Source organism: Cebus imitator, unplaced genomic scaffold, assembly GCF_001604975.1.
Source record: "Cebus imitator isolate Cc_AM_T3 unplaced genomic scaffold, Cebus_imitator-1.0 Scaffold56, whole genome shotgun sequence".
NCBI classification, from domain to species: domain Eukaryota; kingdom Metazoa; phylum Chordata; class Mammalia; order Primates; family Cebidae; genus Cebus; species Cebus imitator.
In genome coordinates, this window is record NW_016107371.1 from 2,815,953 (window position 1) to 2,833,550 (window position 17,598).

Consider the following 17,598-nt stretch of genomic DNA (forward strand, 5'->3'; position numbering starts at 1 on the left):
TTTTTTTTTTGCTAGTTTCTTTGAGATTTTATACATAGACAAGTAGGGCAACTGCACATACTTTTCTGTTTTCCTTTCCAATCTGTAAGCTTCTTATTTTCATTTTCTCTTGCCTTAATGCAGTGGCTAGGATTTTAAATTTGATGTGGCTTAGAAGTACTGAAAGAAGACACCTTATGTTGTTAACTGTTCTTAGGGGGAAGCATTCAGTCTTTTGTCATAGAGTGTGATGTTAGCTGTAGACTGTTTTACAGATGTTATTACTGTGCTAAGGAAGTTTCTGTCAATTCTTAGTTTTTTAAGCAGTGTGTGACATGCTTTCTCAGCATATTTTAAGTTAATCATATTAATATGACAGATTATATTGCTTGAATTTAAAATATGGATCCAAACCTGCATTTCTAAGATAAACATCACCTATTTGTGATGTATTATCCTTTAACACATTTTTGGATTTGATTTTTAGTGTTGAGAATTTTTACATCTGCTTATGAGGAATACTGTGTTGGTCTATAATTTCTTCCAGTATCTTCATAATTAAAAATTGTTTTATTATACTTTATGTTCTTGGATACATGTGTAGAACGTACAGGTTTGTTACATAGGTTTACACATGCCATGGTTTGTCGCACCCTTCAACGCATCGTCAACATTAGGTGTTTCTCCAAATGCTATTCCTTCTGTAGCCTCTCACTCCCCAACGGGCCCTAGTGTGTGATATTCCCATCCCTGTGTCCATATGTTCTCATTGTTCAACTCCCACTTATGAGTGAGAACATGTGGTGTTTGGTTTTCTGTTCGTTTGCTGAACATAATGGTTTCCAGCTTCTTCCATGTGCCTGCGAAGGACATGAACTCATCCTTTTTTATGGCTCCATAGTATTGCATGGCATATGTGTGCCACATTTTCTTTATCCAGTCTATCATTGATGGGCATTTGGGTTGGTTCCAAGTCTTTGCTATTGTGAACAATGCTGCAATAAACATACATGTGCATGTGTCTTTATAACCGAATGATTTATAATCCTTTGGGTATATACACAGTAATGGGATTGCTGGCTCAAATGGTATTTCTGGTTCTAGATTTTTGAGGAATTGCCACACTGTCTTCCACTATGTCTTCAACTATGGTTGAACTAATTTACACTTCCACCAACAGTGTAAAAGCGTTCCTATTTCTCCACATCCTCTCTAGCATCTGTAGTTTCCTGACTTTTCAACGATCGCCATTCTAACTGGCATGAGATGCTATCTCAATGTGGTTTTGATTTGCATTCCTCTAATGACCAGTGATGATGAGCTTGTTTTCATATGTTTCTTGGCCACATACATTTCTTCTTTTGAGGAGTGTCTGTTTATATCCTTTGCCCAGTTTTCAATGGGATTTTTTTTTCTTGTAAATTTGTATAAGTTCTTTGTAGATTCTGGATATTAACCCTTTGTCAGATGGATAGATTGCAAAAATTTTCTCTCGTTCTGTAGGTTACCTGTTCACTCTCATGGTAGGTTTTTTTTTGCTTGTTTGTTTGTTTTTTTGCTGTGCAGAAGCTCTTTAGTTTAATTAGATCCCATTTTTCAATTTTGGCTTGTTGCCATTGCTTTTGGTGTTTAGTCTTTGCCCATGTCTATGTCCCGAATAGTATTGCCTAGGTTTCCTTTTAGGGTTTTTGTTGTTTTACCTGTTACATTTAAGTCTTGATTTCCATCCTGAGTTAATTTTTGTATAAGGTTTCCTTTTAACAGTTTCAGTTTTCTGCATATGGTTAGCCATTTTCCCCAATACCATTTATTAAATGGGGAATCCTTTCCCTATTGCTTGTTTTTTGTCAGGTTTGTCAAAGATCAAATGGTTATAGATGTATGGTGTTATTTCTGAGGCTTCTGTTCTGTTCCATTGGTCAATATCTGTTTTGGTACCAGTACCATGCTGTTTTGGTTACTGTAGCCTTGTCTTCATGTTTTATTTTATTAAGTTGATCTTCCATCTCAGATATTCTTTCTTCTACTTGATACTTTGGCTATTGATATTTGTGTATGCTTCACAAAGTTCTCATGCTGTGTTTTTCAGCTCCATCAGATCATTTATGTTCTTCTCTAAACTGGTTTTTCTAGTTAGCAGTTCCTCTAACCTTTTTTCAAGGTCCTTTGCTTCCTTGCATTGGGTTAGAACATGCTTTTTTGGCTTGAAGGAGTTCATTATTACCCACCTTCTGAAGCCTACTTCTGTCAATTTGTGAAACTCACTCTGTGTCCAGTTTTGTTCCCTTGTTGGTGAGGAGTTATGATCCTTTGGAGAAGAGGTTGTCTGGTTTATGGAATTTTCAGCCTTTTTGCCCTGTTTTGTCTCATCTTCTTGGATTTATCTACCTTTGGTCTTTGATGTTGGGGACCTTTGGTAGAGTTTTGGTGTGGACATCCTTTTTGTTGATGTTGATGCTATTCCTTTCTGCAGATCTACTGGAGTTTGCCGGAGGTCCACTCCAGACCCTGCTTGCCTGGGTAACACCAGCACAGGCTGCAGAACAGCAAAGATTGCTGCCTGTTCCTTCCTCTGGAAGCTTCGTCCCCGGGGGGGAACTTGTCAGATGCCAGCTGGAGCTCTCCTGTATGAGGTGTCTGCTGACCCCTGCTGGGAGGTGTCTCCTAGTCAGGAGGCATTTGGGTCAGGGACCCACTTGAGGAGGCAGTCTGTCCCTTGGCAGAGCTTGGGGGTTGTGCTGGGAGATCCACTGCTCTTCAGAGCTAGAAAGCAGAAACGTTTAAGTCTGCTTAAGTTGCACCCTCAGCTGTCTCTTCCCTCAGGTGCTCTGTCCCAGGGAGATGGGAGTATTATCTATAAGCTCCTGACTGGGGCTGCTACCTTTCCTTCAGAGATGCCCTGCCCAGAGAGGAGGAATCTAGAGAAGCAGTCTGGCTACAGTGTCTTTGTTGAGCTTCACCCAGTTTGAACTTCCTCTTGGCTTTGTTTACACTGTGGGAGAAAACCCACCTATTCACGCCTTAATAATGATTGATGCCCCTTCCCCCATGAAGCTCCAGCATCCTAGGTTGACTTCAGACTGGGGTGCTGGCAACTAGAATTTTAAGTCAGTGGATTTTAGCTTCCTGGGTTCTGTGAGGGGTAGAATCCACTGAGCTAGATTACCTGACTCCCTGGCTTAAGCTTGCTTTCCAGGGGAGTTTCCAGGTTGTGATTCACTGGTGTTCCTGGCACCACTAGGGTATGAGAAGGAACTCCTGCAGCTAGCTCAGTGTCTGCCCAAACAGCCACCCAGTTTTGTGGTTGAAACCCAGGGCTCTGGTGGCATAAGCACTGGAGAGAATCTCCTGGTCTGCGGGTTGTGAAGACTGTGGGAAAAGCGTAGTATCTGGGCTAGAGTGCACCTTTCCTCACAGCACAGTCCCTCAGAGCTTCCCTTTGCTAGGGGAGGGAGTTCCTCAACCTCTTGCACTTCCCCTGTGAGGTGAAACCCCACCCTGGTTCTGCTGGCCCTCTGGGGCTGCACCCACTGTCTAACAAGTCCCAGTGAGATGAGCCAGGCACCTCGGTTGAAAATGAAGAAATTACCCACTTTCTGTGTTAATCTCGCTGGGATCTGCAGCAGACTGGAGCTGTTCCTATTCAGCTATTTTGCCAGCCAACAGCCGTAATTTTTTTTTTGTTTGTTTATTTAAGAGGTGGGGTCTTTCTTTTTTGCCCAGGCTGGAGCACAATGTGTAATCATAGCTCTCTGTAACCTTGCATTCCTGGGCTCAGGCAATCCTCTTGCCTTAGCCTCCTGAGCAGCTGGGACTACAGGGATGTACAACCACGCCCCGCTTCTTTGTGTGGTTTTAGTGTCAGAGTAATACTGGCATTAATAGATTAGTTGGGAAATGTTCTGTTAGCTGGGAAATCCTCTTTTTCTTGGAGAGAATATGTAGAATTGGCATTATTTCTTCCTTCAGTGTGTGGTAGAATTCACCAATTAAACCATTGAGAACCAGAGTTTTAGATTTGAAAGGGTTTTAAACTATGAATTAAAATTTATTTAATAGATATAAAACTTGTCAGCCTATTTTTTTTTTTGTGAATGAAGTGTGCTAGTTTCTGTCTTTTAAAGAAATTATCTGTTCTTATGTAACTCATAGGATTTATGGGCATTCAGTTGTTTGTATTCCTTTGTAGTCTTTTAAATTTAATTTAGATTAATTGTGAGTTCTGTAGTAATCTCTGTCATTCTTGCTGTAGGTAATTTGTGTCTTGTCTTCATCATTCCAATTAGAGGTTTATCAATTTTAGTGATTTTTTCTTGAAATTTTTTTATTTTTTAAATTTAATTTTTAATTAACAAAAAATGTGCATACTTAATACAACATGGTGTTTTGAAGTATGTGTATATTGTGGAATGACTCAGTCCAGCTAATTACCATATGTGTTACCTCACATACTTATTTTTGTGGTGAGAACACACAAAGTCTACCCTCTTTCAAAATATATTATTGTTGACTATAGACACCATGTTGTACAATAGATCACTTGAATCTCCTATCTAACTGAAATTTTGCATCCTTTGACCAGCATCTCCCTAACCTTAAATACCCTAGTCTCTGGTAATCATAATTCTACCTTCTACATCCATGAGTTCAACTTTTTAATATTTCACATGTAAATGGATCATGCAGTATTTGTCTTTCTGTGTCTGGCTTAATTCACTTAGCATAATGTCTTGTGAGTTCATCTGTGTTGTCACAAATGACAGGACTTTTTTCTTTGTTATAGCTGAGTAGTGTTCCATTGTGTATATATACCACATTTTCTTTATTGATTCATTCACTGATGCATACTTAGGTTGATTTATATCTTGACTATTGTGAATAATGCTGCAATGAAGATAGGAGTATGGATATCTCTTCAACATACTGGAATCTTTAGGGTTTACTATAGATGAGATTATGTTGTCCACAAACAGAGACAATTAAATTTCCTTTTCAATTTGTATGCCTTTTATTTCTTTCTTATTCTTAATGGCTCTTGCTAGGATTTCCATTACTATGTTGAAAATAAGTTGTAATAGTTGGCATTCTTGTCTTCTTCCTGATCTTAGAGGAAAGTTTCCAACTTTTCATCATTGAGTATGATGTTAGCTGTGAGTTTGTAATGTATCACCTGTATTGTGTTGACATATGTTCGTTCTATACTTAAGAGTGTATTTATCATGAAAGAATATTGAATTTTATCAAGTGCTTTTTCTGCATGTATTTAAATGATCATATGGTTTGTGCTCCTCATTCTGTTAATGTGGTGCATCACATTTATAGAATTGTGTATGTTGAACTGTCTTTGCATTTCTGGAAGGAATCCAACTTGCTCAGGGTGATGTTCCTTTTATATGTGCTAGTGAAGTCAGTTTGCCAATATTTGGTTGAGGATTTTTGCATCTATGTTCGTCAAGAGTATTGGCCTATAATATTATTATTTTTGTAGTTTATTGCCTGGCTTTGGTATCAGGACAATGCTGTCCTCATAAAATTATGAGTTTAGATGCATTCTCCTCTATTCAGTTTTGTGGAAGAGTTTGAGAAGGATTGGCATTAGTTCATAGTAGTGTCTTATGATCCTTTGTATTTCAGGATTTTTTGGGACTCCACCTGATTTTATTTAGTGGAGTCTCCTTTTTTTCTTAGTTTAGCTAAAAGCTTGTTGTTTTTGTTTATATTTTTTAAAAAACAACTTTTAATTTTATCTTTTCTATTTTTAAAATTCCTGATTTCACTGATTTCTGCTCTGATATGTATTATTTCCTTTTTTTGCTAACTTTGGGCTTAGTTTGTTCTTCTTTTTCTAATTTCTTTGGTTGTAATTTTAGGTTGTTTATTTGGGATCTCTATTCTTTTTTGATCTACCCATTTATTGTTATAATTGTTCTCTAAGAATTGCCCATGCTGCATCACATATATTTTGGTGTGTGTTGTTTCCATTTTTATTTGTCTCAAGGTGTTTTTTTAACTTTCATTTTAATTTCTTCTTTGACCAACTAGTCAGTCAGGAGCATATTGTTTAATTTCCATGTGTTTGTATAGTTTTCAAAATTTCTCTTATTATTGACTTCTAGTTTTATTTCATTGTGGTCAGAGAAAATACTTGATATAATTTCATTAAAAAATGTATAAAGACTTGTTTTGTGGCTTATCTTATGGTTCACCCTTGAGAATGATCCATGTGCTGAGGGGAAGAATGTGTATTTTGCAGCCATTGGATGAGATGTTCTTTAAATACCTATTAATTCCATTTGGTCTGTAGTGCAGATTAAGTCTGATGTTTCTTTGTTGATTTTCTGTCTGGATGATCTGTCCAATGCTGAAAATGGGGTTTTGAAGTCTCCAGCTATCATTGTATTTAGGTCTATATCTCTCTTTAGCTCTAATAATATTTGCTTTCAATATCTGGGTGCTTCACTGTTTTTGTGTATATAGATTTATAATTATTATATACATTTGCTGAATTGATTCCTTTATCATTATATAATGACCTTGTCTCTTTTTATAATTTTTGTCTTGAAATCTATTTTGTCTGATATAAGTATAGCTACTTCTGCTCTTTTCTGGTTTCCTTTTGCATGGAGTATCTTTTTCCATTGCTTTATTTTCAGTCTGTGTGTGTTTGTTTATAGGTGAAGTGTGTTACTTTCAGACAACAGATCATTTTTTTTTAATACATTCAACTATTCAATGTGTCTTCTTTTTTTCTTTGAGATGGAGTCTCACTTTGTCACCCAGGCTGGAGTGCAGGGGTGTGATCTCAGCTCACTGCAACCTCTGCTTCCTGGATTCAAGCGATTCTCCTGCCTCAGCCTCCTGAGTAATTGGGATTCTAGGCATGTGCCACGATGCCCAGCTAATTAAAAAAAATTTTTTTTTTTAAAATTTTTGGCCAGGCTAGTCTCAAACTCCTGACCTCAAGTGATCCTCCTGCCTCAGCCTCCATAAGTTCTGGGATTACAGGCATGAGCCACTATGCCTGGCCCCATGTTTCTTTTGATTGGAGAGTTTAGTCAATTTGACATTCAATATGAATAAAGTTTTACCCCTGCCATTTTGTTTTTTATGGTTGCTTTGTGGTTCTCTCTTCCTTCTTTCCTTCCTTCCTGTCATCTTTGTAGTGAAGGTCAGTTTCTCTTGTGGTATGCTTTAATTGCTTGTATTTTATTTTTTGTGTGTCTGTTGTATGTTTTTTGATTTAAGGTTGCCATGAAGTTTACAAATAACATCTTAGAATCCATTATTTCAAACTGATGACAAGTTAACACTGACTGCATAAACAAACTAAGAAGCAAAAAAGCAAACTAATAAAAATACTACACAACCTTTATTCCCCTTCTTTTTAACTTTATGTTGTTTCTGTTTATATCTTACTATAGTGTGTATGTTTTGAAAAGTTTTTGTAGTTACTATTTTTGATGCAGTCATTGTTTAGTCTTTCTATTCAAGATATCAGTAGTTAATATACCACACAGTGTCATAATATTTTTTGTTTTTCTGTGCATTTACTATTACTAGCAAGTTTTATACTTTCAGATGATTTCCTGTTGCTCATTAACATTCTCCTTTGCGATGGAAGAACTTCCTTTAGCATTTCTTGTTGGCAGGTCTGATGTTAATGAAATCCCTCAGCTTTTGTTTGTCTGGGAAAGTCTTTATTCCTTTATCTTTGAAGGATATTTTTACTGGATATACTACTCTAGGATGAAAGATTTTTTTCTTTCAACACTGAATAGTCATGCTACTTTCTCTTGACCTATAAGGTTTCCACTAAGAAGTCTGCTGCCAGACATATTGAAGCTTCATTCTATCTTGTGTCTTTCTTTTCTCTTGCTGCTTTTGGGATTCTTTATCTTTTGCCTTTGGGAGTCTGATTATTAAATGCCTTGAGGTAGTCTTTTTTGGGTTAAATCTGCTTGATGCTCCATAACTTGCTTGTGCTCGAATATTGGTATCTTTCTTTAGGTTTGGGAAGTTCTCTGTTATCCCTTTGAACAAACTTTCTACCCCTATCCCTGTCTATACCTTTAAGGCCAATAACTCTTAGATTTGCCATTTTGAGGCTATTTTCTAGATCTTGTAGGTGTACTTGTTTCTTATTCTTTTTTTTTTTTTTCTCTTCTGACCACGTATTTTCAAATAGCTTGTCTTCAAGGTCACTAATTATTTCTTCTGCTTTATCAATTCTGCCATGAAGAGACTCATGCATTCTTCAGTATGTCAGTTGCATTTTTCAAGACTAGAATTTCTGCCTGATTCTTTTAAATTATTTTAATCTCTTTGTTAAATTTATCTGATAGGATTCTGAATTTCTTCTCCATGGTATCTTGAATTTCATTGAGCTACCTCAGAACAGCTATTTTGAATTCCTCTGTCTGAAAGGACACATATTTCTGTCTCTCTGGGATTGGTCCCTAGTACCTTATTTAGTTTGTTTGGTGTGGTCATGTTTTCCTGGATGGTCTTGATGCGCATAGATGTTCTTTGGTTTCTGGGCTCAAAGAGTAAAGTATTTATTGTAGTCTTCCCAGTCTGGGGTTGTTTGTACCCATCCTTCTTGGTAAAGCTTTCCAAGTATTTGAAGGGACTTGGGTATTGTGATCTATGTCTTTGATCAATGTAGCTGTATCTTCACAAGGGCCCACACTAATCCCAGTAATGTTGCAGACTCATAGAGGTACTTCCTTGGATAAGGTTTTGGGTAAAATCTGGAAGAATTTGCTGGATTACTAGGCAGAGACTCTGTTCTCTTTCCTTATTTTCTCCCAAACAAATGGAGTCTCTCTCTCTCTCTCTCTCTCTCCTCTTTGGGGTTGCCTGGGGTTGGGGAAGAGTGACACAAGTACCTCTGTGGCCACCACCAATGAGACTGTGCTGGGTCAGACCTGAAGTCATCCCAGCCTTGTGCCTCGCTGCAAGGTTCACCGCAACCACTGCCTGAGTACCACCTGTGTTTGTTCAGGGATCAAGGGCTTTACAATCAGCAGGTGCTGAAACCAGCCAGGCTTTTGACCTTTTATTCAGAATGGCGAGCTGCCTCCCCTTCCCAGACAGGCTCAGAAATGGTATTTCGAGCCAGGGTCTGCAGTCAGAAGCCTCAGGAATCTACCTGATACTCTATTTTACTGCGCGTGAGCTGGCACCCAAGACGTAAGACAAAGTTCTTCCCACTCTTCTCTCTTTTTTCCACTAGCAATGAAGTCTTTTCCTATGGCCACCACAACTGTGAATGTGTTGAAGCCAGCGCATCCATGAGTCTCACCCAAGGCCCATGTCGAGTACTGCTTGGGCATTCTATTCAGAGCCCTAAAGCTTTTTAGTCAGCAGGCGATAAATCCTGCTAGGACTGGGCTTTTTCCTTTAAGGCAGTGGGTTCCTTTCTGGCCCAGGAGATGTCTATAAATGTTGTCTGGGAGCTAGGGGCCTCACAGCTCTGGCTGGTCCCATATTCTGCTGTGGCTGAGATGGTATCTAAGTTGCCAGACAAAGTCCTTTTTACTCTTCCAAGTGAGGGATGGAGTCTCAGAACTGTGAACTGTGTTACCTGGGGTTGGGGGGTGGGTGTGGTGCAAGCACTCCATTTGCCATCTCAGCTCATGTCTCACTGGGTTGCATGCTCCCCATATCCACTGGCTTTGAGCCCAGCACAGAATCAGGAATTTCCCAGGAATTGTGGTCCTGTGGCCTAGACTACCTTTCAGGTTTATTTAGGACCCCAGACCCCTTTAGCTCATGGTGATGGGGCCTGCCTTTGTCTGAACTCAGGTTTATAGTGCTGGGATGGGCAAGTCCCTTCTGAATAGAGCTTGTCTAAATGCTCCCTCCATGAGGGGTGGCTGAATTCTGCCTGGTGTTGCTTTCCACTGTGACAGGTCATCACTGAGTTTCAATGAAAAGTCTCACAATTACTATGCTGTCCCTTCCATAAGATCACAGATTCTCTTCCTGTACCCTGTGGCTGCTACTGATAGATAAAGGAGATGGCATTGAGAATTTAAGACTGTCTTTTCTACCTCTTCAGTGCCTCTTTTTTATGTGTAAAGTTAAAACGAGGTACTGTGATTGCTCATTTGATTGTTGGTTCTTATGACAGTGATTCTTTTGTGTGGAGGTGTTTCTGTGAGGAGGATGATTAATGGAGGCTTCTCTTTCACCATCTTCTTATACTTCTTCTTTTGGTGGTGTTATGTATCCTTGGGTTTTCATGATTATTCTTACCTTCTGTTGATGTATGTGCGTGTAAGAAGTACGGACTTATTCCAGTGTGTTTAGATTGTCTTTGTGTGGAAAACGTCTTCACCAGTCAGCCCATGTGGTGATTCTTGGCAAGCTGTTTGGCATGGTTGCTAGGTGGGCTTGTTACTGGAATTCTTGGGCAAACTGAACTGGTAACTGGGTCAGCAGGTTATGTGTCCCTGGCCCCTGGGTTCATTAGGTTGGGCTTTGGTCCTGGAACCTCTGTGTGGACCAATTATTTTGGTCTGTAGGCTTTGTCCTCAAACCTGTTTGTTTGGGAACTGGCCTTAAGCTTGGGTCCACAGAAGCTGACCTGGCGTTGAAGTTGGCCTTGAGCTTGTGTCAGGAGGGGCTGGCTAGGTGTTGGGATAGGGTTGGTGCACAGGTGCGTTGTGATGTACCTTGAGTCCATGGGACCTGACCTGGTACTTGGTTGGTCCTGGAGCCAAAGCCTTTTAGGGTGGAACTTGTTCTTGTGTCTGCAAGAGTGAATTTGGAGACTCTTTCCATGTGGTTTGGCTTGGCACTGGGTTCTGCTGTCACAGTATTGGTCTGTGGGTCTGCTGGAGTGTGGCTTTGCGGGGCCTGGCCTGGAGGTGGGGCCTCAGGGACCAGCGTGGCATTGAGTATGCCCAGATTCTGTTTTTGCATGTTCTGACCTTTTGCCTTAAACCAGGATGCTAACCTGCTGCTGTTTTGGGCCAATGCTTGTAGTAGTATGGGCCTCTGTTGTACTGGCCTGGTCTGAAACCTGAAGGAATCCTAGAGGCTAGGGCTACAGGGACTGGTTTTGTGTTGAATGGGCCTGGACATTTTATCTGTAGGTGCCATCCTGGAGGCTGGGACTTTTTGTGCTGGCTTGATGACTAGGGCTTTAGGCACTTGTCCTGTGCTGGGACATGCCTTGTAATGTGGGGCCATGCCTTGTAATGTGGGGCCATGTGAGCCAATATAATAATGGGAGTATTCAGGAGCCCAGTACTGCTGGGGCTGTCCTGGTTCTGTAGTATGCCTGGAGGTTGCATGTAGACCTTGTCTACTGGGCAGGCCTGGAACCTAGAGCGGTGGGATCTCACCTGATGCCAGGGTGGGCTTGGAGGCTTGGGCTGCAGGTGCTGGTTTGGTGTTAGGTGGGCCTGGAGCCTATATCTACAGAGGCTGGTCTGGAGGCTGTTTCTGAGGGTGCTAGCCTGATGATTGAGCTGCAGGGGCTGGCCTGATGCTGAGGTGTGCCTGGTTCCTGGGGTCATGGGGCCAGCCTGGCACTGAGGGTATTGTAGAAGCCTGGGGTTATCCTGGAGATTGGGCAGGCCCAAAGACCAAGTCTGGTAGTCAGGTGTGCAGCCTGGGGATGTGGCATTTGTTCAGGCCCTGGAGTGGGCCTGGAGGCTCAGTCTGTGTGTACAATCCTGATGTCTGTGACTGTGGGGGTCTGCATAGTACTGCATTTTATCGGTGAAACAGTAAACAATTGCCTGGTATTAGAGTTCAAGGCAAAGTTGACTGCTCTGTTTTCTCTTTTTTCCCCTAGCAATGAATATTTCTCTTCATTCTATACTGTCTGAGATTGGGGAAAGATGAACAGGAAATGTTAAACTATCCTTACCCTGTTCAGTGTGCCTTTTACTTTTTTTGCTACACTCAGTTGCTATAATCTCCCACCTGGTTTCCTCAGGTTTCATGAATGTGTTTTTGCATGTGGAAAGTTGTTCAAATTGATGTTTCTGTTGAGGGACAAATGTTGGAAAGTCCTATTCCCTTAACTTGCTTATGTGAGTCTCCATTGATTTTTTTTAATTAAAACCAGCATTTGGTTTCATTGATTTCTGTTCTAATTGCTTTTATTTATTTTCTGCTTTCTTTGGGTTTAACTTTCTATTTTCTTAAGTTTTTGAGACACATTTTATTTTTAATATAAGCATTTATTTCTTTGTCTAGATCTCCTTTTCCATATGGTACTTCCAAGGAGTATCATACTCTTTCTATTTCAAGAACTTCCTTTAAGTTCCTTTCAGTGACAGTCTACTGCCAATGAATTTCTTTAATATGTATTCATCTAAAAGAATTTTTATTTTTTAAATTTTATTTATTTTTATAATTTTTATTTTCTGAAGCCTAGTTTTACTGTGCATGAGATACTGGGTTGACTTTTCTTTTTTTCCTCTTTCAGTACTTTATAGATATCACTCCAAAGCTTTCCAGCAAGCATAATCTTCTGTAACTCTTACCATTGGGTCTCACTACACAATGTGTATTTTCTTTGGCCACTTTCAAAGTTTTTCTTTATCTTTGGTTTTTAGCAGTTTCACTATGAAGGCAAACTAGGGGCATATGTTTATATTTGGTATTTGATTTGACATTTGTACTTCAAGGGATTCTCTGAGGTTCTTGTGTTTAATTTGGTGTCTTGCATTAGTTTTGGAAAATTGTTGGTCATTATCCCTTCAAATATGTTCTCCATTTCCATTCTTTTTCTTATTCTTATTCTTTTTCTATATATAATAGGCTGGGTTAACTCTTGGGGGATGCACTTTTGTTTTGTATTCCCCACTTATTTTTATTCTTTTTATTTAGTTTGGATAATTTTTATTGACTAATTTTTAAGGTTATTTACATTTTCCTCAGCTCTTTCAAGACTCAAGAGTCCCCAAAATGAAGGAATTCTTCATTTTTAATAGCATGTTTTTTATTCCAGAATTTTCTTCCATTTAACTAGAGCATCTATCTAGTGTTTTTTTTTTTTTTTTTTTCCTCTCTTTGGATTCTTCAGATCACTCTGATTGAGACTGTGTCTCAATGATTTGAAGTTCATAGGCCTTGGCTTCACTGTGTAAGTCAAATTAGCTTTCTATATTTCTGAAGTTAAATGGTAGAAAAATAATTTTGTAAATATTTTAGTTCATATAATTGAAAATATACAGCAATTGGTAGATAGAAATTTAGAATTATAATTTCAAGAAATATTTCCATAAACATGTATTATATTGATTGGTTATTTAATATGTGCATTAGAAGGTGGAGACCGGGCATGGTGGCTCACACCTGTAATCCCAGCACTTGGGAGGCTGAAGCAGGCGAATCCCTTGAGGTCAGGAGTTCGAAACCAGCCTGGCCAACATGGCGAAACCCTGTCTCTATTAAAAATATAAAAATTAGCCTGCACAGTGGTGTGTACCTGTAGTCCCAAATATTCTGGAGGCTGAGGTGGGAGAATCGCTTGAACTCAGGAGGCAGACAATGCAGTAGGCCAAGATTGCGCTGCAGCTGCGCTTCAGCCTGGGCAACAGAGGAGTGAGACTTTGTCTCAAAAATAAAAAAAGAACTCGAAACTAGCTGCAATACTTTTACAAATAATGTGCCATGGAAGGTGTTATCATCAGAAAATTAAAATTTCATTCTTTTTATTCTTATCTTGTATACTTTTTGGTTATAAAACTGTGTCTATAAATTGTGACAATTTTTTCTTTAGAGACCATTAGTAAACCAATATTTTTCTTATCTGTTTTCTCTGCAGAAAACTGCATCAGCAGTTTGAAATGTATAAGGAGCAGGTAAAGAAGATGGGAGAAGAATCACAACAACAGCAAGAACAGAAGGGTGATGCTCCAACCTGTGGTATCTGCCACAAAACAAAATTTGCTGATGGATGTGGCCATAACTGTTCATATTGCCAAACAAAGTTCTGTGCTCGTTGTGGAGGCCGAGTGTCATTACGCTCAAACAAGGTACAGAAATGAAAATTACAATTCTCTTCTACTTAAGCTTATTGTGAATAAAGATGACTGAAATTGATATTCAGAATAACCAAAGAATAAAACTATATTAACTTCATTTTAGATAAAATTGTGGTTTTAAATTTTGTCATGGCATTAAAAAGGTCTTATTGTTTCATGCCAGTTAGCTTATGATTTTGTTTTGAATCATAGCATCTTAGACTTTCAAAGATGAAGATAATTTTGAAATCAACCAGCCTCACTCCTTTATTTTATAGATACAGAAAATTCAGATCAGAAAAACTAAAGTTTGTTCTTAAAGCCACACAACTGATTAATATCAAAGTTTTGATACAGCTTTCTCCATACTTTTCATACTTCTACAAATGTTATAGATCTCTTTTTTGGCTCATTTACTTTTCTTTTGCAAGAGGCCCTTTCCAGCTTTAAGTTTCTGTTTCCATAAATGTATAGCTGTATTCCTCTGCTTCACAATGGAAGCTACATTCCTTTGTTATTGTTTTAACTTATTTAATGTAATAAAATAAACATTAGATGACAGAATTTAAAGAAGAAGTGTTAAGGATTTATTTCGTACTTACACTAGATTTTTATAGTTTATCTATTCATGTTACAGAGTATGTTAATTTAACCCAAAGAATGCTTTGTTGTAATTAGCAAAAACAATATATAAAAATGTTTGTGACCAGGCGTGGTGGCTTACACCTGTAATCTTAGCACTTTGGGAGGCCAAGGCAGGCAGATCACTTTAGCCCAGCAATTCTAGCCCAGCCTGGGCAACATGGTGAAACCCTGTCTGTATTAAAAAAAACCACAAAAATTAGCCAGGGATGGTGGTGAGCCCCTATAGTCCTAGCTTCTCAGGAGGGAGAAGTGGGAGGATGACCTTAGCCAGAGAGGTCAAGGCTGCAGTGAGCCATAATTGTGCCACTGCACTCCACTCTGGGTGATAGAGAGAAAGTCTGTCTCAGAAAAAAAAAAAAAAAAAAAAAGTTTGGGCCTGTCTCGATGGCTCACTCCTATAATCCCATCACTTTGGGAGGCCAAGGAGGGTGTATTACGAGGTCAGGAGTTTGAGACCAGCCTGGCCAATATGGTGAAACCCTGTCTCTACTAAAAAATACAAAAATTAGCCAGCGTGGTGGCATGTGCCTGTAGTTCCAGCTACTCAGGAGGCTGAAGCAGGAGAATCTCTTGGACCCGGGAGGCAGAGGTTGCAGTGAGCTGAAATTGTGCCACTGTACTCCAACCTGTGCGGCAGAGTAAGACTCCATCTCAAACAAAGTTTGTGTCAGTAAATTCTTTAGAATTTGCATTTATCTACTTTCTTCACTGTTGGTAAGAATGTAAATTAGTAGAGCAACTATGGAGATTCCCCCCCCCCCAAAAAAAAAACCTGAGAAACTAAAAATAGAACCACCATATGATCTAGCAATTCCATTACCAGATATAGTACCCAAAAGAAAGGAAATGAACATACTGAAGAGATACCTGTACTCCCCTGTTTGTTGTGGCATATTAATAATAGCCAAGATACGGAATCACCCTAAGTGACCATCAACAGATGAAATGATTTTAAAATGTTGTGTATATACACTATGGAATATTATTCAGCCCTAAAAAAGAATAAAATTCTGTCATTGCAGCCACATGGATGGAAATGGAGGCCATTATGTTAAGTGAAATAAGCCAGGCCTGGAAAGACAAATAACATATGTTTTCACTCATATGTGGGAGCAAAAAAAAAAAAAAGAAAAAGGAAAAAAGAAAAAAATGATCTCTTGCAGGTAGTAAATAGAATGGTAATTACTGGAGGCTGGGAAGTGTAGGAGGAAAAGGGAATAAAGGGGTTGGTTAATGGATACAAAAATATAGTTAGATAGGAAAAAACAAGTTCAGTGCTCAGTTACAACAAGGAGACTGTGGTTAACAGTAATTCACTGTATATTTCAAAATAGCTGGGAGAAAAGATCTGGAATGTTCCCAACACAAAGAAATGGTCAATGTTGCTGTGACAGATATCTAAATTATCCAGATTTAATCATTACACATTGTATGACTGTTAGCATTATCACATATACCACATTAATATGTACAACTATTAAATATTATGTATCCATATTTTTTTAATTTAAAAATACTGAAAGATAAAAACTGTCAATCAAAAATTCCACAAGGAGCAAAAATATCTTTTTAAAAAATGAACACAAAATTTTTAGCATGAAAAAATTGAAAGCATTCATCATCGGCAGACTTGCCCTTAAAGAAATACTAAGGGAAATACTTAAGACAGATAAAATATAATACCAAATATAACTATAGATCTACAAAAAGTAACAAATGATGCCAGAAATAACTATGAGAATATAGATCTTTTCATAAAGTATTTAATATTTGAAATTTTTTGAAGATAAATGTTTTATACAAAAAGAGTAATAATGTTTATAAAATGAATAAAAGTAAAATATGACACCAGAAACTTAGAATCCAAAGAGGAGAAATAGAAGTACATTATTGTAAGTTTCTTATCAGTTGAAAGTTGACAACAATAATTTAAATATGTATTCTACAAATCTTGAATAACTTAATAAAATAACAAAACAGTTACAGCTATTGAGCCAACAAAGGAGAAAATGTGAATCATAAAATACTTGAGTAATCTCAAAAAAGGCTAAAAAAGAAAAAAGAAAGAACAGATAAGACAAAATCAAAAAGCAAGATGATGCAATCAAATGAAGCCATATCAATAATCACAGTAAATGTAAATTTTGTAAACATGCAATTAAAAGGAAGAGATTGTCAGGTTGGATACACAGCAAGATCCAGCTATATGCTGGCTATCAGAAAAGTATTTCAAATATAAGACACGAATAAATTTTAGGTAAAAGAATAGAAGAAGATATATTATGTTAATGCCTAACCCAATAGAATGGGAATCATATATACATACATATTTCAATATATATAAATATATACAAATATAAAAATATACATATTTGAATATATATATTCAAATATGCATATTTATTTATATATGTTCAAATATATATATTTATTTATATTCAAACATATTTATTTATATATATTCAAATATATATATTTGAATATATAAAAATAATTATATATATTTATTATATACATAATAAAAATATATGTATTATATATTATATATAATAAATATATGTATATATATACACATATACACAGAGACAGTGAGAGAGAGAGAGAGGGAGAGGGAGAGATAGAGCCAGAGAGAAAGAGAGAGAACACTTGGTCTATATATTTATTAGACCAAGGGAATTTCAGAGAAAAAATATTACCACTTGGTCTATATATTTATTAGACCAAGTGAATTTCAGAGCCACAAATATTACCAAAAATAAAGAATATCGGCCAGGCGCGGTGGCTCAAGCCTGTAATCCCAGCACTTTGGGAGGCCGAGGCGGGTGGATCACGAGGTCAAGAGATGGAGACCATCCTGGTCAACATGGTGAAACCCCGTCTCTACTAAAAAAAAAAAATACAAAAAATTAGCTGGGCATGGTGGCGCGTGCCTGTAATCCCAGCTACTCAGGAGGCTGAGGCAGGAGAATTGCCTGAACCCGGG

At 38.0% G+C, this 17,598-nt stretch overlaps 1 protein-coding gene across 32 annotated transcripts in view; it reads left to right on the forward strand.

Moving 5' to 3' along the window:
• Nucleotides 1-17,598, forward strand: part of RIMS2 (regulating synaptic membrane exocytosis 2) — a 688,984-nt gene that overhangs the window by 139,813 nt on the left and 531,573 nt on the right. For all 32 annotated transcript variants that reach the window (XM_037738660.1, XM_037738699.1, XM_037738669.1 and 29 more), the window contains one exon: nucleotides 13,772-13,982. In XM_037738660.1, the coding sequence (XP_037594588.1) occupies nucleotides 13,772-13,982 (211 nt within the window). The remainder of the gene's footprint in view (nucleotides 1-13,771; nucleotides 13,983-17,598) is intronic.